We start from the raw sequence: 24,683 nt of genomic DNA on the forward strand, positions 1-24,683 counted from the left end.
CATGAAGTAATAGTTTTACCTTGCCGCCGTGAGGCATTTGCCCCGTTCACCCCTGCCCCTTTGTCCCGTCCCATGCTGATCGAGAAATGGTACCCATGATGACCGAAGAACGGTACCTGTGAGACGAAGACTTCCTTGTATGCTGATCGTAATTGGTAAATATGAAAGGAAATTGTAAAATTGCATTGTGTTTCTTTTAGGTAACCAACTGCTGATTTTGGCAAGAGCCCTAGTTAGGAGTTTTTCTAAATTAATGTTGCTAAATTGTTTTTGCATGAAGTCCCACATGCCGATGCCAATTTGAGGTTAGATGAGGATTCCATATGTTGCACGATGCAATTTGAGATCTTGTTATGGTGACTAAATGTACGCAATTAGTTCATTACAGATTATCGTATTAGTGCTTTGCATAGCCATTATCGAATGCCTTGTGATTCAAATGCTTCATAGATTACACTTGTTTCGACGTTATGGACAGCTATTAATGTTCATATATGTTTATCTTTTGGTGTTGAGACACATTTACATTGTGCTAGCTTTGTTAATATAGGGAAATAAATTCACTAACTTTGCATTAAACTGGTGTGGTTATTCTTGACTGAAAGGTCAGGGTCCGCCGAAATGTATTCTGGATTAATTGTAAAGTGTTATGTTGTTCAAGGTGTTGCTTATGTTCGTTATTGATTATTGATTTTGATGAGATTGATCGATTAAGAGTACAGAGAGTTCCCACTAAGTCAAAAGATTCATCGGCCTAAAGAGCGTCCAAACGTAGGTAAATTTGTTACCACGTTCCGCTCTATCAGTTGATGGTAGCAGAGGACGGTTTCGTCTTTTGGGACCCTGTACCATTGAAGTACATGGTGTCGAATTAAGGGTTACGCATTTCGAGACCCCATTCGAAAAGTTGAATTAGATTTTCTTGGATAAAACAGATTGACAAGATGATGATGGGCTAGGTCCACCGCGACTTTCCCGGGATCTCGGAGCTTGCGAATGGAGAGAACGGAGGTGTGGAATCAGCGCTGGCGGTACTAGTGATGGTATGAGAGAAGTTAGGGTTTTGCGCTTGCACAGCTTATTGCCGCAGGGTGTGTGAAAAGGTTGCGAGGGTTTTCTTTTTGAGGATAGCGGAGGTGCGACTCCGAGGGTAGAAGTAGTGAAGTCGTCGAACTTCATAGAGTAACGGAGGTGCGGCTCCGGGTGTGAGAGTAGGGAAGTCGTCGAACTTCATGTGCGTGTGGCGCTTTGTGCATAAAAAGGTCCACGTGGTTGTTGTTGTTGAGACGGGCCCTGCGAGGTCAAGAGACTCCGGAGTATGTTGATCCATGTTGTGGTCTGGGCGGTTTAGTAGGTTGATCGGGCGTGGTCAACGAGTCGGGTACGTGTGTTAGGGAGTGAAAGAAACTTCGACTTCGGGCTTTGACAAGATTCTAAGTGCACTAGAACAGATCATTGACAAGTTGAGAGTAGGTCTGCGGGTCAGATTTGCTTGCGAATGTGGGGACTGAGAAAGACCGAATAGCGGCCGAGGCTGGTGAAAGAGATCGAATAGTGGTCACGGTTGGTGAAAAGTCCCTAAGGTCCTGAAGCGACTGTGTTACCCTTCCTGTAGTAAACCGACAGATCTGTTTTATTTTTTTGGTAGCTCGCAATTTATGCAAAAAGTGTTACGAAAAGAGGTGAGTGAAGGAGGACTAGCCGTGAGGCTTTGTCAGCCGCAGTGTGTGTGAGTGTGACGTCACTAAGAGCCGCGCTGGGATAGGTTGGTGGGTGAGACGGGTCGCGCACGGATTGGACGCAGTCTGTGGGACTCGATTGGAAGGGGAAAGGCAGGTGAAGGGTATTCCGGGAATTAAAGTCACCTATTGATTACAAATTTGTGCAATTAAAGTTACCTATTGGTTAAAGTTTTGTGGAATTGAAGTCAAATATTGGTTATAAACTTTGTGAAAATAGAAGACGAGAAAATGAAATTCCTTAAAGCATTTAGGAGCGCAATGAAGGGGGAGTCTTACATTAAAGCGAACGTAGGAGAGGAGACGCCGCCCGAGGGTACACCAGCTTACATTGTGATGGAAGAAAAGGGGGTAGCTCCGTGCCTTTGGCTAAAGCAGTGGCACAAGTTGACAGAGAAACATGGGAGCGTAGCGTTTCCGATATACGGGACATTCAATATAAAGATTTTAGAAAATTTGAGATTCACGATGTACGACATGAAGGTGCCTCCAAGGCCAGCACAGTTTGAGGCTCTAGCAATTTGGGAACTGATGGCCAGACAGCAACAGCAAAAGAAGTTTGAGACCAGAATGAGGAAGGTAGAAAAGACACTAGCGGATGCTAGGCGGGATAACGCACAGAAGGTGTGGAGGTCAGATGTATTACAGGGGATAAAATTGTTCCCAGCAATTACTAAGGAAGGAGAAGAGACAGGGAAGAAAGCCACCTGTAAGACAGACAGAAAGTGTTCCAAGGATAGAGAGGACGAGGAAAAGTTGAGAAGAGAAGAGGAGTTAGAGGATGAGGAGTTGATAATGCAATTGCTGAACGACCGTCCACCGCCTTATGCGGAGAATGGACAAGGTCCAAGTACCAGTTCTGCCCCTCCGGCACCGGTACAGAACAGTGAAACCCCGAGTTCAGGAGCGTCATCGGGATCAAAGGACCCGAGTCTGCTGTTCACCCCGCAGATACCGCAGGTTAGGAGAATATATCCAGATGTGCCCGTGTTGAAACCAGCAGAAAATTATCAGCCGCAGATGCCAGGGTACTACAGTAGTGACAACAGTGCAGGAATGATTCTAGATCCAACCGTAAGGGGAGTACAGAATGGTTACAACCCAACAATGGCACAAGCTGACTCAACTCAGTTTATGATGCCTCAAAAGCAGATGCAGGGAGGAAACGCACATGCTCAAATGACGGGGAGCCAGATGGGCATGCCGGCAATGATGACCCATGGTGTGGGAATGAACATGCCTCAGAACATGGGGAGTGGACAGAACCCAGACGCGATATCCTTACCCATTACTGTAGGTCCAGTGGTACCTCTGTATAGTCAGCCTAATACGGGTCTGAACAGTCAGGGATCAATGCTGCAGAGTGGGACAGAAAGGAGGTGCATAGAAAACACCCCAGGGATAACTCCGATACCGGCTCAGCCAACTGGGTCTGGATCCTTGATGGAGTTTAGTCCCATATGTGCTCAGTCAACACTGGTGAGGTCGAGCCCCCCACTGATAATACCTCTCACATCGAACACTGAAAAACTGCCACAGCCATCGATGGCAGTTGATGTGAACGCTACCCTGATGGGGGTGAATGCGCAACAGTTGACCCAGTGGTTCAACAGTCTGAATTCCACACAAAATTCAGCTAGTGGGAAAGGAGAAGACTATATGAATAGGGTCAGGTTGAACATGGAAGCACAAGAATTGGTGGAAGGGACAATGGGTGTGAACAGGTTAGAGTCCTACACGGAAGAAGAGCTGAGGTATCTATGTCCCAGGATTACGAAAGAAGTGAACAAGGTACATAAGAGCTTGCAGGAAGCAGCTGACAGAAACGGGGTTGACATAGACAAGACGAAACACTTGAGCAGGAGCTACAGGTTAGATTTTGGGACCACAGATTTTGAACACATGAGGTCAGCAGGCATGAAGACCCACCTTAGAGAATTGCTGCAGAGTGCACAAGTGTGGAGGTGCCTAGACAAATGGGAAAGCAGGTGGGTAAAGAGGAAGGACAAGAGGAGGGACAGTGCTACAGAGCACAATGAGAAAAGACCACAGAGTGGTGATACAGTAACAATGTTACCAATGAGGGAAACAGCAGGAGGAAAATTAGTACATGTACCATGGCACAGAAGCGACATTCAGTCCTTTACGGACGATTTTCCCAAACTAAGAGAGAAACCAATTGAATGGTACCAGCAGACTGATAGGTTTGTGAAACTTGCAAAATGTCTCTGGGAAGACCTGAATACTCTGTTTGAGATTGTGGTTCCGGCAGATTTGTGGGAGGATTGCAAAAGAGCTGTAGGTTGGCCGACCAGTGAACCGGAGAGACACAGGGAAACGGGCGCACCATCACCTATGGTGATGAGCTTGTACTACAAGGTGATTGAGCATTTGAAAACGAAGGTACCCGCGAAAAACGTGGATTGGCAGAAGATTGACCGAACTGCCCAAGAGACTAAAGAATCAATTCATAGTTACTATGAGAGGTTGTTGAAGGCGTTCAAGAATTACAGTGGCACGGAAACAATTGAGGCGAAGGACATGCTCCACTTTGTCTTCAGATTTGTGGAAGGGCTGAGGCCAGAGATAAGCCAAATGATAAAGTCGCATTTGATTTGTTGGCAGTCGAAACCGATCGATGAGGTCTTGACTTATGCGAAATACTGTAGCGACGAAATTGAAGTGAAACAGAAAAAGCTGAAAGAGAAGGTGATGATGATGCAGCTTAAGGCAGCTCAGACAGGTTTCCAAGGTTTGCAAGGTCTGCAGGGTCTGCAAGGCTTACAAGGGATGCAAGGGTTCCAACAGCAGGTACCGCAACAGCAGTTGCAGTTGCAGGGAAACATGGCGTTTCAGCCACAGGCCAGAGGCAGAGGTCGAGGAGGTTTTGTGAATAATGGTCCGGATTTGAACACTGTTGTGACGGGTGTACAGGCAATGAAGAAGCTGATGCCGTGTCACGTGTGCGGGATCGTCGGTCATTGGAAACGCGAGTGCCCGATGGTGGTGCAGGAAGGTGCAGGTGTAGGTGCGGGTGCAGGTGCAGGTGCAGGTGCAGGTGTTGGTCAGCAAAACAATGATGTCAATGCATTTCAGACAATGAGAGGACCGAAAATGAGAGGTCCAAACGCAAATTTTCAGACTGTGAATCAATTACAGGGATTACAGCCCATGCAGCCGCAGCAGATGCAGATGCCCCTTATGCAGATGACGCAAATGCAGCCGATGCAACAGCAGTTACCTATGGTACCTAATCAGCAAATGCAAATACCCTTGGCACCAATGGGTCAGCAGCAAGTGATGTTTCCTCCACAGGTAACGGGTCAGGTAATGAGTACAAATGGCACAGTACAACAGTTCCCCTTACACAGTGAGAGTGGAATAAACAACGTATGGGAGAGTGAAAGTTCAGGAGAAGAAGGAGATTGTGTGCTTGCGGCATCCTTGGAAGTTGATCAAAGGGGTCCGTACGTAGAGGGAAGAGTAATGGGTCATCGTGTCTCATTCTTGGTTGACACTGGAGCCACACGTTCAACAGTTAAGAGCAGTGAAGTACCAAATTTGCCACTCTCGGGGAGGACAGTTCAAGTGGTGGGAGTAGCAAACAGACATCTGACGAACCCGATAACCGATCCGGTTCCAGTCAGCATCGGTAACTATCAAGGGGTACATCAGTTTGTGGTGTGTGACTCAAGTCCGATAGCACTGTTAGGGAGGGACCTATTGTGCAAATTGGGTTGTTCGATAATGTGTTCAAACGAAGGAATCACAATAGAAACGAGCAATGATGGGGAGGAAGAGGACAGTGTAGAGGGGGATGAAATGGAAACAGTCGACGAAGAGTATCCTCTGATTTGTCTTTTCCCGATGATAACTGAAGAAGATATCCCAGCAGAATTACGGGAAACAGTCGGAAAGGAAGTGTGGGACATGACAGGGAAAGAGGTGGGATTGATGAAAGGAGTGGAACCAGTAAAGGTGATGGTAAAACCCAATGCGATCTTTCCCCAGACCCCACAATACCACATGCCACAAGACACCCTCATGAAAGTGGCCCAACTCATTGACGAATTTGTAAAGCAGGGGGTACTGAAAGAAGTGCTAAGCAGTCCATGTAATTCACCAATAATGGGACTAATAAAGCCAAGTGGAAAGGTCCGACTCGTGCAGGATTTGAGGAAAATAAATGACATCATAATAAAGTGCTGCCCTGTCGTACCGAATCCAGCTGTGATAATGTTTCAAGTTCCTTGCGATGCTGAATGGTTCTCAGTCATCGATTTGTCACAAGCATTCTTTTCGGTGCCTCTTCATGAGGACAGCCAATTCCTCTTTTGTTTCAAATTCCTAGATAGGGTGTACAGTTGGTGTCGAATCCCTCAAGGGTTTTCTGAGTCACCGTCAATATTCAATCAGATTCTAAAGAAAGATCTGGAAGCATTAGAACTGCCATTCGAGTCAACCCTAGTGCAGTACATTGATGACTTACTGGTTGCATCAAAGACAGAAAATGGCTGCACAGCCGATACCACTGCTCTGTTGAACCATTTGGGAAGGAATGGTCATAAAGTGTCTCCTTCCAAATTACAGTTCTGTCAGAAGAAAGTGAAATATTTGGGTCACCAAATAGAGAAAGGGTCACGGAGAATAATGAAGGAAAGAGTAACAAGCATACTTCAGATGAGTCCACCAAAGACAAGGAAGGAGGTGAGGAAGTTTTTGGGAATGGTGGGATATTGTCGCCAGTGGATCCCCAACTTTTCGTCTCTAGCGAAGCCCCTACTGAAATTGACCCAAAAGGATGCTTTGGATGAAATTGAGCTGAAAGGAGACGAGATGGATGCTTTTGTTGAACTGAAAGAATGCATGTGAAGGGCTCCAGCTTTAGGTATGCCTGACTACACGAAGCCTTTCACATTGTTTTGCCATGAACGTGATGCATGTTCTTTGTCTGTCTTGACTCAAGCCCATGGTGGCGTAAACAGACCAGTAGCGTATTTTTCAGCTACTTTGGATCCGGTTGCAGCAGCACTCCCAGGGTGTTTGCGCGCCGTAGCAGCAGTTGGTATCAGCCTCACTCAGAGTGAAGGAATAGTGATGGGACACCCAGTAACAGTCATGGTCCCTCACTCAGTTGAGATACTTTTGACCCGCTCCCGAACGCAACACATGACTGGAGCAAGACTCACAAGGTATGAAACGATAATTCTGGGCTCACCGAATGTGCAGCTGAAAAGGTGCACTACGTTGAATCCAGCTACCTTGCTTCCTGGAGAAAATGCCGAAATTGAGAACGCTGAAGACGTCGAGCATGACTGCCTTCAGGTGACTGAATTTTGCACAAAACCCCGACCGGACATCAAGGATACCAAGCTTGATGTAAATGATCAAATTCTTTTTGTTGATGGTTCATGTCTAAGAGATGGGATGGGGATTTTGAAAGCAGGATATGCCGTATGTACTGTAACAGGGGTCTTGGAAGCGGGATGGCTTCAAGGAGTCTATTCTGCACAAGTAGCAGAACTTGTTGCCCTTACAAGAGCATGTCAACTGTCTGCATTGATGAAACTCACCATTTACACTGATAGCCAATACGGGTTTGGGATTGTGCATGACTTTGGACAACTATGGTCACAGAGAGGTTTCCTGACTTCTTCAGGATCCCCAGTAAAGAACGGGGAGAGAATAAGGGAATTGTTACATGCCATTCAAGTGCCAGCTGAAGTTGCAGTGGTAAAGTGCAGTGCTCACACGAAAGGACAGGACTATGTGTCTCTGGGAAATGCATATGCAGATCAAGTCGCAAGATTTTGTGCCTTGAACTGTATATTACTGAGAGATGATTGGAATACGATAAATGAGCCAGAACTCGAACAAGCTGAAGCATTTGCCTTGAAGGTTGTAGATACAATAGAGGAACTGAAAGCACTACAGAATAATGTCAGGGAGGATGAAAGAGATTCCTGGATTAAATCACAATGTATAAAGAGACAGGATGAGTTATGGGTTTCACATGAGGGAAAATTTGTTCTGCCAAATAGTCTCTTATCACAGCTTGCGCGGTTCTATCATGGGCAAGCTCACCTAGGGAGAGATGCCATGATAAGATTGTTCAAAACTGATTGGTTTAACCCCAGATTTCGCCAAGCTGCGGAAGCAGTTTGCCATCGATGTGTCACTTGCCAGCAGATGAATCCAGGAAAGGGAACAGTTGTGAGTGCGAGTCACATTGGTAGGGCAAGCGGTCCTTTTAGCCGAATGCAGATGGACTTCATTGAGATGCCTGTGCATGGGGGTCTGAAATATGTGTTGGTGATTGTGTGCATTTTTAGTCACTGGATTGAGGCATACCCTACACGTAGAAACGACAGCCTTACAGTTGCCAAGCTATTGCTGAGAGAGTTGATACCACGTTTCGGATTCCCGATCTCTTTAGAATCAGATAGGGGAAGTCACTTCAATAACGTGGTGATGAAGTTACTTTGCGAAGCACTGAACATTGAGCAAAAGCTGCACTGTAGCTATCGCCCTGAAGCATCAGGACTGGTGGAGCAGATGAATGGTACGCTGAAATCGAGAATGGCAAAAATATGTGCATCGACAAATTTGAAATGGCCTGACGCATTGCCCTTAGTGCTAATGTCAATGAGAAACACTCCTGATAGAAAGACTGGATTGTCTCCGCATGAAATTCTCATGGGCAGGGCTATGAGACTTCCTGCAGTTCCCGCAAACATGCTTTTGAATATTACAGATGATATGGTGTTAGACTACTGCAAAGGACTGGCTGACGTGGTTCGCTCTTTCTCTCACCAGGTGGAAGCGACCACCTTGCCACCGATCCAAGGTCCAGGACACGCACTGAAAGCAGGTGACTGGGTCGTGGTAAAGAAGCACGTGAGAAAATCGTGTCTGGAACCCCGTTGGAAAGGCCCTTTCCAAGTGATCCTGACGACAACTACCGCTGTGAAGTGTGCGGGGGTTCCCAACTGGATTCACGCCAGTCACACAAAGAAGGTGTTGTGTCCCACAGATGAGGAAGTTGAAGCGCTGAAAGTACCAGTGCCTGATAAAGCAGTGCCGAGTGCTGAGACAGAACAAAAGCGAACTGAAAGCGAACAGGCAGAAGCAGGAGAAAAAGAGATATTCTCCGACAACGAAGACACCAACTCACTTGGGGGAGACCAAGGAGAAAGTTCAGACAGCGACGAAGAAGCTGCAGGCGACAAAGAACCTGAAGAAGCTGAGGGTAGCAAAAAGCCTGAAGCAGCTGAAGGTGACAAGGAGCCTGAAGCAGCTGAAAGTGATAAAGAGCCTGAAGAAAGTAACGGTGACGAAGGGCTCGAGAAAGGTGAAAAAGCAGGAGAGCCTGATCAGAGGAAGGCTTTCCCAGAAGCAGACGATACAGAAAAAGAAAAAGAGAACGTGATTGATTCCCCAGAAGGAGAGAACGAGGCAGAACAGAACGAAAGAGTTCAAGCCTCTACAGAAAAGATCGCAGGTCCATCAAATGGACATGGTGCAAAGAGAAGACTAAGTATCTCACCAATAAAAGAAAAGGGTAAAGAAAGTTTGAACGAAGGAGGAAGGCCAAAAGTGAAAGAGAAAAGAAAAGAAGTGACTGTTGTGGATCAATCGTCAAGTGAAGAAAAAGACTTGACAAAAGAGGAAAGTACCAGCGAAGCAGAATCGAAAAGGGAAGCTAAATTGAAAAGGAAAAGGATACCGAACAGGAGGTATTCCGGTCCTGAATGGGCATATGCAGTCAATGATGATTGGACTGATGAGTTTGTATCTCTAAGCATCGAGAACGAAGAAGAAGAAGAAATACCAATAGAAAAGAAAAGTTTCATAGACTCTGTCGATTGAAAGAGTAAATGATATTGCTTGCTACAATATAACGTGAAAGAAACAACCAGCTGAGACATTGTTAAACCGGATGAGACATTTGCTAAACTGATAAAGACTGAGTTATTGCCGAATTGTGACAAATGCTGCTAACCGAAAAGTGACTGGCCTTTTGAAGAAGACGGTGTGAACATTGCGCTTGTTCAGCTTTGTAACTGAATTGCTAAATAGTTTCATTTATAAGTGCTTCTAGCTCTCTGATTCTATACAGATCATGGCGCCAAACAATAGAAAGAAATTTTGTAAATATGTGTGTATAGGCTTGGTAATTACATGTGTAATAATAATAATGGCAATTGTGTTTGGAATGCATGGAAAGGGTGAGAATGAGACTATTACTGCTTCTACTATTGCTCCTGTTACTGTCACTGAACTAACCCCATTGAAAAGACTAGCAATGGATGAGAGGCTCTTGCATGATAAGAAAGAGCTTTCGTATAACGTTTTCTATCGCTTGCTAACAGAGTATGTTGAGACTATGGATGCGAAGGATTGTTATGTGTGTACACAGATACCGACATCAGTAAAAGAAGGGGTAACTTATCACCACATGCCTCTTACATATGGGATTACATGTAGTATAGTAATGTCTAGGTTTATGGTCAAACTAACATACAGTATTTTTACTCGAATTATGATGTTACCTTTGCTTATGTTCCTATAATAGCGCAGCTAAGCGAAACTGCAAGATATTGGGATTACAAAATTATGAGGGACTTTTTCGAGCCAATGCAACCTTTTGAAACGGCTCATGCTCATAGGGAGAATCTTACTTGCTCAGTCTCTGCTGTAGAAATAAGCTTTTTAGATCGCACAGATGATAGGAGGGCACAGATGAAGGCAAAATTAGAAATGGAGCTACAGAAGAGGACTTCAGTAGATAATTATGATTTTGCTGCTATAAAGACACAAGGGAAAATAGCTTTAGATGCTTGGCATGTAGGGAAGTTTTGTATATATCGAGGTGAATCATATTATGACAATATTTTTGTAGGAGCGAGTGAGTGCAAACATACGTTTATTTTTAAGGCCAAATGGACATTCATGATGGACGGACTTGACCCTGTCATTCCAGGGGTGTATTACATTTGTGGGCATAATGCTTATTATCGTCTTCCCAAGGGATGGTGGGGGAGATGTTATTTGGGTATAGTGTTCCCAAAGGTTTATCAACTGGATGACGTATCGATGATTCAAAAGACATCTGGATCCCATAGTATCCAGAAAAGAGAGACCGCAGCTGCTGTGGTAGGTGATATATTTGGAGCCATGATTCCTTCATTGGGAGTTGTGCTGAATTCCATCAAGATACGAAAGTTGTCTACTATAGTGGATAACATGTTGACAAAGTTTTCAGGTGCTATAATCCTGATAGATGCTGAGCTTGCAGCGGAAAGAGCTATGACTCTTCAAAATAGGCTTGCTTTAGACATTCTTTTAGCAAAGGATGGAGGCGTTTGCAAAATGATTGGTGCACGTCACTGTTGCACCTATATACCGGATAATAGTGTGAAGATTAAAACTATGCTTGCTAATCTAACAAAAGAAAGTGCAGATTTGAAGGAATTGAAAGAACCAGGAGTGTGGGAGAAGGTTGGAAAGGGAATAGCTTCAGTGGGACATTGGATTGGGGGAATTTGGAATGGAATATTATTGAAAATAATAGAAGGAATATTAATAGTAATAATTTGTGTATTTGGAATTTGGGGAATAAAAAGGGGAATAATAATGATTATGGAAAGAATTAAAAGAAGAAAAGAAGAGAAAATTATGAAAAGAATGGCAGAAGAATACAAAGCGCAAACTAGGGGAATTAAAAGGAAAAGGGAACTGACAGAATTTTAATGGAATAAAATTTGTGGGCGTGATTTGGTGTGATGACTAGTAGTCATCAGAGGAGGGATTGATGAAGCAGAAAATGAAGGTTTTGATTTATTAACGCTTAAACGTGGTGCTGAAATAATCATGTGTGACTTTAACCGAATTAATAAAGATTGTACGGGGACAAAATGTGCCCTCAGAGTAGTTTGCCATCATTTATACGCGTGCTTTATATAACGTGGTGAATTAGAATTGCACTAATCCGACATAATCATAAACGTGTGCTACGATTTGCTTGTTTGAAATGTTTTAGCTTAGCATTACTTTAGCGGAGGCTTTGGCCTAGTTGCCCGATCTCACGGTTTAGATGCTCGTATTTTTCCACTGTGCTAATAAACGTGTATTTTAGCTTGAAGCTGTACTTTTCCACAGAAACTGTTCACATGCTTATCTTAAAGTTGGTGCCAGCCTGGCATATTTTCTCTTTAATTCAAGGTCGACTTGCAGGTGCGGACAATGGAGGCTCTGAGAGTAAGCTAATTGGAAAACAATGTTGCAATTTGCGTACCCATCTCCAAGGATAATGTATGCTTAAGTAAAAGCTTGAGAACTGTCGTGTTTGATTGGTCAATTTGAAGCTAACCTATGAACCCTCCAATGGAGACCCTACTGGACCTGAACTGTTGTCTATAAAACCCAGGTGCACGAGAAGAAGGTAGCTATTGCAGCCATTACCAGCTCGATACCCGCCATTTGCAGACTTCGTAGCTATTATGGCCCACTTTGCTGCGACGCCATTTTGAGAGACTTTGATTCTTTCTCTAATCGAGAGAAAGAGACTTTAAATGATTCTTGCCCTAGAGACTGTAACTTCGATTTGATCCCTTTGCATGAAGTAATAGTTTTACCTTGCCGCCGTGAGGCATTTGCCCCGTTCACCCCTGCCCCTTTGTCCCGTCCCATGCTGATTGAGAAATGGTACCCATGATGACCGAAGAACGGTACCTGTGAGACGAAGACTTCCTTGTATGCTGATCGTAATTGGTAAATATGAAAGGAAATTGTAAAATTGCATTGTGTTTCTTTTAGGTAACCAACTGCTGATTTTGGCAAGAGCCCTAGTTAGGAGTTTTTCTAAATTAATGTTGCTAAATTGTTTTTGCATGAAGTCCCACATGCCGATGCTAATTTGAGGTTAGATGAGGATTCTATATGTTGCACGATGCAATTTGAGATCTTGTTATGGTGACTAAATGTACGCAATTAGTTCATTACAGATTATCGTATTAGTGCTTTGCATAGCCATTATCGAATGCCTTGTGATTCAAATGCTTCATAGATTACACTTGTTTCGACGTTATGGACAGCTATTAATGTTCATATATGTTTATCTTTTGGTGTTGAGACACATTTACATTGTGCTAGCTTTGTTAATATAGGGAAATAAATTCACTAACTTTGCATTAAACTGGTGTGGTTATTCTTGACTGAAAGGTCAGGGTCCGCCGAAATGTATTCTGGATTAATTGTAAAGTGTTATGTTGTTCAAGGTGTTGCTTATGTTCGTTATTGATTATTGATTTTGATGAGATTGATCGATTAAGAGTACAGAGAGTTCCCACTAAGTCAAAAGATTCATCGGCCTAAAGAGCGTCCAAACGTAGGTAAATTTGTTACCACGTTCCGCTCTATCAGTTGATGGTAGCAGAGGACGGTTTCGTCTTTTGGGACCCTGTACCATTGAAGTACATGGTGTCGAATTAAGGGTTACGCATTTCGAGACCCCATTCGAAAAGTTGAATTAGATTTTCTTGGATAAAACAGATTGACAAGATGATGATGGGCTAGGTCCACCGCGACTTTCCCGGGATCTCGGAGCTTGCGAATGGAGAGAACGGAGGTGTGGAATCAGCGCTGGCGGTACTAGTGATGGTATGAGAGAAGTTAGGGTTTTGCGCTTGCACAGCTTATTGCCGCAGGGTGTGTGAAAAGGTTGCGAGGGTTTTCTTTTTGAGGATAGCGGAGGTGCGACTCCGAGGGTAGAAGTAGTGAAGTCGTCGAACAGCTATTACTGTTCATATATGTTTATCATTTGGTGTTGAGACACATTTACATTGTGCTAGCTTTGTTAATATAGGGAAATAAATTCACTAACTTTGCATTAAACTGGTGTGGTTATTCCTGACTGAAAGGTCAGGGTCCGCCGAAATGTATTCTGGATTAATTGTAAAGTGTTATGTTGTTCAAGGTGTTGCTTATGTTCGTTATTGATTATTGATTTTGATGAGATTGATCGATTAAGAGTACAGAGAGTTCCCACTAAGTCAAAAGATTCATCGGCCTAAAGAGCGTCCAAACGTAGGTAAATTTGTTACCACGTTCCGCTCTATCATTCCCTAAACATTTTTGTTTTTTTCTAGGAGGTTTTGTTGATTCTCTTTGAATGGCCTACAGGACCTGTGCATTTTCCTACTGTAAAAGTACATGGTGGAGGTGCACACGCCATTCTCACACATGTTAGGAAGTGGCGCTAGCCAATATTAGCACACTTTGAACAATGGTGTTCCTATATATACTGAGCCTGGTTCAACTTACCAGTGTGTGCACACTTGCACATTGGTGTTTTATATATACTGAGCCTGTCACAGCAGGCCTGTATGGGTGCACTTGCACCTGCACCTTTTTGATGATCCTAAACTTGTGTCCAGCCTGCCCCTGCAGGCTTGTGCATGCACCAGGGCACATGTGCCCAGGGAGTGCAGAATATCCGTGTGTGTTCTCCCTGCACATGAGAGCTGCTCTGTCCATAGGTTAACGTAGGGTAAAGTTTATAATTAATCCTGGCGGCAATAGTGGATTGGAATGGAGCGGCCTCATGATGTTTACTATCATTGGATTCACAATGACAAACCCTTTCTCATGGTAAAGGTGTTTTTGTCAATAGTACCCTAGAAATGTCACTTTTAGAAAGTGTACATTTCTATGTTCTAAAATCTCTTTGTGTGTATTTTTTAATTCAGCTTCATTCCACTGGAAGCGGGAAAAAAAGCACATCTGTGCATTCCCCAGCAACAGCTATAGAACTGAGGCAACTGGAACAACAGACCTCTGCCATTTGAGGGCCTGGCTGCATAGATTGGAGGGAGAGATTCTGACACTTGGCCTCTCGAAGCCAGATGATGGCACCACTAAAGATAAAGATCTGCATTCCACTGTCCCATGGCACATAGGACTGAAATTTAGGGGAGACATCTGTGGTTCAAAGGGGAACCCTTTAAACCACCCCCAACTTTAGATTTGAGTAAGAGTACCACATTTCAGCAACTTAGAGATACACCACCAGCGACGTGTGACAGATAAGCTGAACTACGTGGTGCACACTGCCAGAGGAATCTGTTGTGCACAGGAATATTTATTGTCCTTGGAAGGAATCCGTACACCTTTCCTGTATCTTGTTTGTCCTGGACAGATTACCTGCTGCAGTGTGGCACTTTAAAGTGTGCTCTACAAGAGCTTGTTGGTTTGCCCCCTGTCCTGTCTGGAGGTCATAGGGACATCAAAGACCTCCAGCAAGGGACCTGCGCCATCTACTAGTGCTACGGGAGAGCATGCCCTCCTCCGTGCCTACATCGTCTTCTGGACTCCACCTGGTAGCAGCAGTGTGAGAGTAGAATAAGTATTGCACCTGGAGACCGGAAGTGCCTGGTGAGGAGCATTCAGGGTAATGCCCACACTTACAGAGTGTGTCCCATCATCTTGGGGCAACTGCACAGCTAAATGTCTTGTTTGTTGTGAGCTGGTTCACTGGTTGTGGGACCCCATGTGGCCCACTTTTTTGAGCATGTTGCATTTCTCTTGTGTGACACCAACTAGATGATAATTGTGTGCAGTCATCACGCATCAGACATTGTGCTTCATTCCATGGAGGCACTGAGTGGAGTTCTTCGTGTGTGACCAGACTGTCTGGTGCGACCCAAGTTCTTACGCACAAAGCATTGTGCCTCATTCCAGGGAGGTACTGCATTGGAGTTCTTCACATGATCGGCTGGAATTGTCTGGTGTGACTCAAGTCATCGCACACCAGACTGGTGCCTCATTCCGGGGAGGTACTGCATTGGAAACCTGTTTTGTGTGTGATCAAATTGCCTGGGGCATCTCCATTCATCGACCCCAAACGTTGTGCCTCATTCCTGGAAGGCATGGCACTGAACTCTTTGTGTGTGGGATTGGAATGACTCAAGTCATCGTGCACCAGACTTTGTGCCTCCTTCCCAGGAGGTGTGAACCTGGTAATTCTTCGTGTACAACCGGAATTGTCAGGGCGGCTCAAGTCATCATGCCTTCTAAGGAGGTGTTTAATTGGTAACTATTGGGGTTTTGGAGTGCCTGGCTGGGCACTGCTGTGACTAACGTGTGGCCCCAGTGACTACCACTTTGTGTTTTGCATACCTCTGAGTGAACCTCCCGAGTGGTGCACAAACCTGCATGTGTTAACTGTTGCCTAATCAGCCGTTATCTCTTTTTTCTTCCACCCTCGTCCATAGGATCCTGAAAAGTGTGACTTTGGCCTCAAGCGGCCTAGTATCCAGGAAAACAGTTGCTTTCATCTCCAACTCGTGGAGAGACGAAGTAGCAGGAACTGGTTGGCGGGTGGAGGTTGGTTTGGGGCCTCTGGTGTCTGCGAGCACAGTGACATTAACTGGCCAGATATCAGCGTACCGCATTAGGGTGCTAGGAGTGAGTGCATGAAAGTGCATGTGTACGAGCCGCCTGATATCCATGGCACAGAGTAGTAGTGCAGAGTGAATGTCAGGTAGTGTGTGTGGATGATTGTTGATGCAACACAGTGGTGTTGCTGTACACGTTATTTCTTGCCAGAGGGCTCTAACTGTTGACATTAAGTTTTACTTCTGTGGCCCAGGCCACAGAGCTAACTTAAAGTGCTGCAACTCTTTGTATGCATGCTACAAATGTTGTGAACCGGGGTGCACCCTGAAATAGTGTATTATTGAGTTGGTGTAATCTCTAGGGTGGGTCTTGTGCTGACAACGTTTGGCACCACTTGAGGATGCTGGGAGGAAAAGTGTTATTTTTCTCACATGTACATTCTGGTTATGGTGTTTAACACAGTTGGACCCAGTACAGCGAGAAGTATTTCTAAATGCGATTTATGACCAGATTTACATGATGATCATGCTGTGTTAATAATGTGAGTGTTGAATACAAATTTTGTTCACATACACCTCATGTGAAGTCTCTTTTGTGATGCTCAGTGTACCTATAGTGTGGAAGTGCTGTGCCATTGCTTTACACTTTGCCTCTGTGATAAGCTTGACTGCTCTGTGCCAAACTACCCAAGAGTGAGCACAGATTTTACAGTGAGTGTAATCATCCACCCTTGACGGGAGTGACAGATTCTGCCTGGCTAGGGCCTCGCCTCAGCCAGAATGTGCCACCTCCAACAGTTGTGTTATATCATGCAGCTAATGTTGAAGTTCAGCAATGTCAATTATTGTGATCTCTTCAGGGTTAAAGTGATAGAATGAAACCACTTTCTAAGGCAGTCAGGGTCAAAGATCATGTGATGTCACTTCCTGTGATTTCATTAAGGTTGAAAGGCATTTGATGTCACTTCTGCTACATTTATTATTTGGGTAAATTGACATCGATGTTATCCTGAAGCCAGACACTTCTAAAAAATGCCTTATCTCTTCATTTAGGCTTAGTAGGGATCATTCAGGGTGGCTTACAAAACATGAAATAGCGTATGCAGATAAAGAAAATGCATGGTGACCAACAGTTGTTTTTAAGCCTTCAGTGTCAATGTAATTACAGATTATCCATGTAAGGGGCTTCATTGAAAGGGAAAATATTAGTTGTGATGGTGCGCAGCCCATCCTGATGCTTCCTGTGATGATGTCTGTGGAATATTTTCCATTGATTTTCAGTTTTGCTTTTGTGCTTTGATAATTGTTCTCAATTAGCCAGTAGGTTCACTAACACACTACATTCTATCTTGTTAAATGCTTTCTGAGCATCAGGTGTCAGAAGTGTCATTTGGGGGTCATTCCGTAATGTTGATCACTTCGGCAGCCAGTCTTATGCTGACCCATGTCTGCTAGAGTTTCACAAACCCAGAATGGTAGGGTGAAATCAGTATAGGCCAGAGTGAGTTAAGATGTGTGACAAATAGTCTCCTAAATATATTTACACCTGAATTTAAAAGTACTATAGACTAACTCAGCAGCTGCTGGGAAAAGGCCTGCTTGGTGATCCCCCAGGCACCCTTGGATTTTCGATTATTCAGTCTCATGAGGGTGTTACAGCATTCTCCCCATTTTTGTTTCATCACCTTTTTTTCTGCAATCTTCCCATTTTCTGCCAAAGTAGGAGCTTAACATGGAGCTCAGGAAAAACACGTCTTGCTGGGTCACCGCTCTTGCCACGCCCCACAGTTTTTATTATAATACAAAGAAGAGATCTTTGTTTAAGGCCAATATCCAGGTCTGCATCTGGATCTGGGTTGCCTAAATGTGCCCTCACTCAGTGCAATTTTGTACCTGCATTGTCACCAACTGATGCTTTGCACTGCATGGTTGTGTCAAAATTGCAAAGTAATGTGGCAAATATATGTGAACGTGGGGATTTTTTTCTAAACCCGAATACCATTTTGTAGCAATGAACAGTGATTTGCTTTCCTCCAAATCAGCATGCGGTAGTCCAGCTACTATTAAAGTGTGTTTAGATCAGGAGTAACCACCATAAGTCAAAAGCTTTGATCTATGCCAGTGGTTCAAGACAACCAGTGCCAATGGGTTCCATTTGGATGTGGTGTATGCAGACGTATCTTATGTGAATGACCTTAACACCGGTATCGATGCGACCCTCCTGGACATTGCAGGTTGGACAACCCTGATTCAAAGTACGAAAACATACCTATTTCAATACTTTCCGCAGTTCCAAGTTGTGAATGCTTAGAACCGTGGTAAGCCCTGATTGGAACACTTACCGAATACTTGCCGGATGTGGCGTCAATCCTGAATGCCTTTGTAAGCGGATTGGAGTTAATGATGAAGGGGAACCCAGCTGCCAACACTGCTGTTGGGGGCGTCACAGTAAATGTGAAAACTGAAGTACCTCCCGGGTCGTTTTCAGGAACCGTGACTGCATTGGGCAATCCAACAAACTGTAGACTTCTGCCTCCTGAAAATAAAAACACAGAAGTGATACCTGTTTCTGTGAACTATGTTACAATCATTCCTATACCCGTGGGTGTCCAGGCATTTGCCTAGTACTGACAGGTTGTGATGACTGGAGGCCAGGCTGAGGAGGAGGTTGAGCATGGAGGCCCTAGCATACAAAACCAGCTCATGAATACTCACGTGCCATGCACAGAGCATTCACGCACCCCCGGCTAATAAATAATCATGCATGGTATTACAGGATCCTTCCTTGCAGGCTTCCAAAATGGCCACCCGGAGGGGCGGAGTTAAGCCAGCCTGGTTTCCAGTGTACGTTTGCAGAATACAATGCTGTAGGAGCATCATTCACTATCTCTACCTCTTCTGGTCCCATATGGCCTCATCTGGGCATCAGAAGAACATACAATGTCTGGCTGCATCCACTCACAATTAGTGTACCAAAACATCCCTTGCAAGCACCTTTCTGCCATGGCAAAGAACCCCAATATAAACCAAACGATTCACACTTGGGCTGATTATTTGCAAACCTTGTTGGCAGTCTATTCTGATGTGGAAATTGTATCCACTATTTCATTTTCAGTGTTTTCGAATACTTAACTCCTGATTTAGAAGGGTGCCGTGCACTTTCAGGCAAGAGCTGTGCTATCAGGGACCCAATAATGCACATTTCCTTATAATTTATGCAACCCACAATTGTGGAATTGTTTTCATTGTTCATTCTAATGCTATGCTCTGATTTTGTGATGTAACCAGCCTGAACAAGCGTAGCAGCCATTGCTTCTTTCGGCTCATTTAATATATTTCTATAAACCCTAATGCCCTGGTAATACCCTCGAGCAGCAACATTTGTCTCTGGTATGACTGTACATTTATGTGTTTGAAATGTAAAAACTAGGACCAAGGCATGGTACATCGTTTACTGGACTTGTAGCTGCATTTTTAGGTCTTGGCTACAAACAGCTTTAGCTGTCCGTCGCAGCACCTGTTGTTTCCAATACATAGCTTATGCTTTGAGTGGGCTGTCGATGAGAACCTTGCTCCTGATTGGATGGCTATGTTAACTATCTCAGTTGTCTGCTTTTGATTACATGGCTTTTATCTCTGTTTGTGTGACTATCTCACACAGGACCATTTCGGACTCATGGTGTTCTGATCGGTTTAGTTGCATCTTTCGATTACATAATTGAAGGGATTTTTTTATATTATTTTGCATTCCGCACTCCATTGGAGTGCTGGCTCCCTGCTTACTTCTCTGTATCTACAGTGCACCTCTTTTTTTCTCCCCTCCCCGCTCCCTGACCATCTAGCTCCCCATGTTAAATTGTTTTTATTTTATTATTTATTAAGATCTTTTTTGTTGCCGTTTTTGAACTTCAAACGCACTTGTTTTTCACTTTTGAAAGTTTTTAAATCTACTTTAAGATGGCCATCCGCCATTGTGGAACAGTAAATTAAAAATAGTTACCATACTTATGTCATGACACAAGCTCCTGCAGGCATCACAACGCAGGCGTGTGCATTGGTGCCCATCTTAAAATTAGTTTTCTTTAATAGAAATCACATGGCAAGATTGACGGTCATACAGATGCATGTCTTCAATAATGCATTCGCATGTGATTATCAAAAATCACTGGTAAAGCCAATAGCCTGCTCTGTCATAGCCCAGACATTTTGGCTTTGTTGATGCTTATTTTAACTTGATGTGGCTGCTGGTAACCACACACACATTTACTGTCATCTAATGCAGAATATTACATTTCTCAAACTTTGCGGTAGTTGAAGAAATAGGAAGCAGGCTGGTCTTTGTACATTTCTGCCCTCAACACAACACGTTAAAAGAGCGCATTCTGTGCTGGTTTCCAGTGCAGGACAAAAGTGTTGAGTAGGCTACTTCTTGCACAGAGGCCTTGGCAGGTCAAGCATCTATCTGAAACTGCACTGATGGAATGCAGTCCTCCTATGTGCAGTTGTATAATAGATACAACTGGAAATGCAACAATGACTCTGCGCACGATGTACGTCAGAATTTATAACAATTTTCAAGGGGTACTTCAGGAAACCTGCGGCTGCTGAAGGTTTTCAGGCAGAAATATTTGGAAATATTTAGGAATCTGCACCCACGCGAGGCCATAAGCCTTAGGGTGCAGATTTCTGGCTTTTTCTGAGACTTGGTCCAATCAGTTCTTTGAACTGGACCAATGGTTAGAAAATCCTATTTTCATGACAAAGGTTAATTTGGGTTGTTAGACTAAACCAAACAGGCAACCAGATTAACAGACCACAGGGTATTCAAAACCGAATACATTGGTGCTCACGGTTACACCTTTTCTGTCTCTATTGAGAAGACAGTCAGGAGATTTCAAAACGCCTAGCACACTACATAAAATTCTATTTAAAGAACTCCTCAGATAAGCAAAACTCAAACTCTACATCGTAGAACCGCCCTCTAATTTCTCCAATACCCTCTCAAAATCCTCAAAATAGGAAGAGAGATGTTTGATCTGCGAAGGCCTTCCAACACCTCTAACTTCCACTCTCAGTCATGTTCTGATAGTACCAGTGCGTAGTGGTCAGAGGCAGTGCAAGTGTGTTTGAGGGCTTAGATTTATTTGCCACTTTTTTGCCATTGTGCCCATATAACGTTTTGCTTTTGGCGAGTTGGACCGATGCCTAACCTGCCGTGCACTGTTATCTGTGGTCACAGAAACTCCACTTCATGACAGTCCAGACAGTTTTACTGATAGAAGCGTTTTCAATATGGTGCCCATGCTGTCACTAAGGGTAACACCGGCATGTGCGACCCTGTGGCCCAGGTATCACTTTGTTAACTAAATATGTTATGACATACAGCGCCCAGAGCATATCAAAACATGCTCCGCCTTTACATTCTGCCAACGTATGGTGGAAACCCCAGGTGGTGACCTGCTACAAGTGCTTTCAGTTGTGGCACTTTACCAATCACAAATGGTTTCCACTCGATCTAGTTGCAGCAGGTGCGCTCTTTTTACAATGACAAGGGAAAAGGCTTAGGGGCATTTCATTGGTTAATTAAAAATAGCAGCTGAAGTCAACCAACCCAACCAAACACCAACGTCCGTTCTAAGAATCAACAGGGATTTTCTCCAAAGGGGTTCATGAGGTATCCAAAAACCCTTACGCCACAAATGTGTGAAACGGAAACTACTTGTTAGTTGTTACTGGTCAATTGGAACCTCTCTCGGGGATGCCACAGCGTGCTGTCAGCTCTTAGGACAAGTCTTTCTCTGTGGGGCTGTTATGAGTGGCTTCTGCTGCAGAACCAGTTGTGCTGCTGTGCCCTGTCAGGACTGTCCTTTTGTCTCTCTGGCCTGCCTCTAAGCGCTTCACTACTCCATGCTCTCACCTTACCTGCGCTCGCCCGTTACTGATCAATAGCCGTTCAGCCCCTATACTTATGGGACTAAACCCTGCCTTCTCCAAAGCCTATCACCTGCCATTCAGTTGACATACTTCACCCTAATTGTCATAATTGAGATGAATAAGTGTGTAAATAATATGTCTGCAGGTGCATAGTCTAAGCGCCTGCTAAACGGTACCTGCAGTAACCAAGTCCACACAATAACACAACTTCAGGTATTTTAAGAGGCCACTAAAGATATCATCAGAGTCATTGACAACATATCCCCTCAAGAATTCACGGCTGCAACTACAGTATTTAGAAAAACACCAAAAGGGCTCTGGAGGCGGGGTTAGAATGTACCTCTCCCGTCCAACCTGGAGGTGGGTGTCATGCTCACTGTGCCACAAAACGCGCGCTACCCTACACCATTGAGGCCTTAGTAGACTGAAACGGGTCTGGGGTGATTGTGTTCCCCAGTGGAGCTGACCTGGCCTAGCAGTTCCGGCTGGTCTGTTCCTAATGGAGCCGGACCAAAACCGAGCTGCATGTGGCAGGTCTCTGACTAGAGTGGCACAGAGGGTGAAAAATGATGGACCTGAATGCAGTCCTGAGCAACCGCCCCTAACTAAGGTTAAGAGAAGCATTCCTTCCATCACCTTGTTGTTTGTTAAAGCGTTCATGTTAATATGACCACCAGCACCATAGAAAAGGGGTGAATACGAATGTTCTTCACTTCCAGCCTGACAATGTCCTGGTCCCCAGTGATATTCAGTTTTTCTGCTGAATGGAGTGAGGCACCAAAGAGATGCAACCTCATGATGATGGTGCGGGCTCTCTACAGCCACCGGGGGTCTTTCAATCCATTCAATGAAAAAGCACACATATTTGCAAACGCCTACTGTTCGCAAAATAGTTGCCTACAAACCCACCTTTCTCAACAATATTTTTGCTTTTTAATTGAGTGGCGTGAAAGACAGAGTTTCCTATTTTGTTTTTTTTCTTATGAAGAATGACTTGCATTGCGGCGGGCGTGCGGGTCATGTATCCGGGGATTTCCCTGTAGAGAGGACTGCACACTACTCTCTACGGCGACGTCACGCATATTTACATTGTACGGTTACATTTACATGTTCAGTCAGAGCGAACTCAGCCCAGGGGGAGCAGCGCAGCGTTTTATTACAGGGACATACGTGATTTGCTGCTGAAGACAAAAATCCTCTGTGTACTCAGCCAGCCGCGAGCCGTTGCACTTCGTGCTGAAATGACTCAAATTATAGACCTCGGGGGGGCTGGACGCCCCAGAAGAGGTCGAGCCTGTAGGTCACATACACATATCTACAGCAGCTGCACTACCCTCTGAGCTATCTCTCGAGTAAACGCTGCGCTGACCCGGACACATGTCACATGGCCCTGGCTCTGGGTTTTTGCAGCCCACAGTTAGTGGCTTGACATCGTAAACATCGCTATCTTCTTGTGTGTAAAACAGATGCATGCAGGTAAATCCGAGATGGAAAACAAACCCGCCCCCTGCTTTCCTCTTGCTACCTGTCCATTCGGCCAAATATTGAACATCCACCTTTCTGCTCGACAGTTCTAATTACGCGCGTGCAACAGCGCAGGGCGCTTTCTTACCAGGTATCTCTCCCAGGAGCAGGAGAAGCGCACACAGACGCATGATGGTGGTGGGCGCTGTGCCAGCTGGGTTGCCCTCACAAGAACCTTCACCGAGTCCGTCCATGCCAGGCCCCCCTGTGCTTCTGGTGTACAGCAGTCTACAGAGGCAAGGCAGTGTTGCGAGGCGTCAAACACGCCCAGGCGCGCAGTATCCAAGGAAGTCTCCAAACACTCCAGTCCCTCTCGAGGGCCTGCCCCTGGGCACACTGTGGCCTGGCCCTGCCCCAGACCCGGCCGGTCTCTCTGGACACAGCCGGCGGACGCCGGGATCTAACAGGTGTCACTTCTGCTGGGCACCCGCAAGTGGTGTGGTGCGAGGGTCACTTGCAGGGTGTGCCTGCGGAGGGCAGATTTCTCCGATCACGACTCATGGCTTCGCCCAATATGGCAATGTTCTTTCTCCAGTGGCCCTCCCCTGATCTCCCAAGTGTCTACTGCCAGTTTCCATTGTCTCTCTTCCCCTTAGATTCTGAAATAGATGACGGTAATTCTGTGTGTGGTTACCAGCAACCACATCGAATGAAAACAAGCATCAGCAGTCTCCCCTCTTCCCCAAGTGTGTCTCTCACCCTTCAAAGTGTCTCACCTCTTCCCTAAGGTGTCAGAAGCTAAACAAAGATAATCACGAGAACACGGGGCAATACATTAACCAGTCTTTCAGTAAAACACATTCATATGAGGGCAGGAATTAAACCTGTACAAGTTTTCATTAAAATATTTCTTCCCCTTATTACCAATGAGAATCCCCTCTTCCCCCAGTGTGTCTTTTTTGGTTCACTAATATGACTATCACCACCCCAATGTCTCTCCGCTGCCCATATATGTATCTCCTTATCCTCCAAAATATCTCTGCTCTTCCTCAATGTCTCATCTTCCGGTAGTGTCTCTCCTCCTCCTGTCCCCCAGAGTGCCTCCCAACATTCCTGGACGTGCCTCTCCTCCCCAATGTCTCTCCCCGAC

At 44.8% G+C, this 24,683-nt stretch overlaps 1 protein-coding gene across 1 annotated transcript in view; it reads right to left on the reverse strand.

Moving 5' to 3' along the window:
• Positions 1-23,834, reverse strand: part of CDHR3 (cadherin related family member 3) — a 288,891-nt gene extending 265,057 nt beyond the window's left edge. Inside the window, exons 1-2 of the mRNA XM_069227573.1 lie at positions 23,682-23,834; positions 18,478-18,671 (exon numbers count right to left, since the gene is read on the reverse strand). Coding sequence (XP_069083674.1) covers positions 18,478-18,671; positions 23,682-23,787 — 300 coding nt within the window. The 5' untranslated portion in view covers positions 23,788-23,834. The remainder of the gene's footprint in view (positions 1-18,477; positions 18,672-23,681) is intronic.
• Positions 23,835-24,683: the final 849 nt, after the last annotated feature.

This window comes from Pleurodeles waltl, chromosome 4_1 (assembly GCF_031143425.1).
Source record: "Pleurodeles waltl isolate 20211129_DDA chromosome 4_1, aPleWal1.hap1.20221129, whole genome shotgun sequence".
NCBI classification, from domain to species: domain Eukaryota; kingdom Metazoa; phylum Chordata; class Amphibia; order Caudata; family Salamandridae; genus Pleurodeles; species Pleurodeles waltl.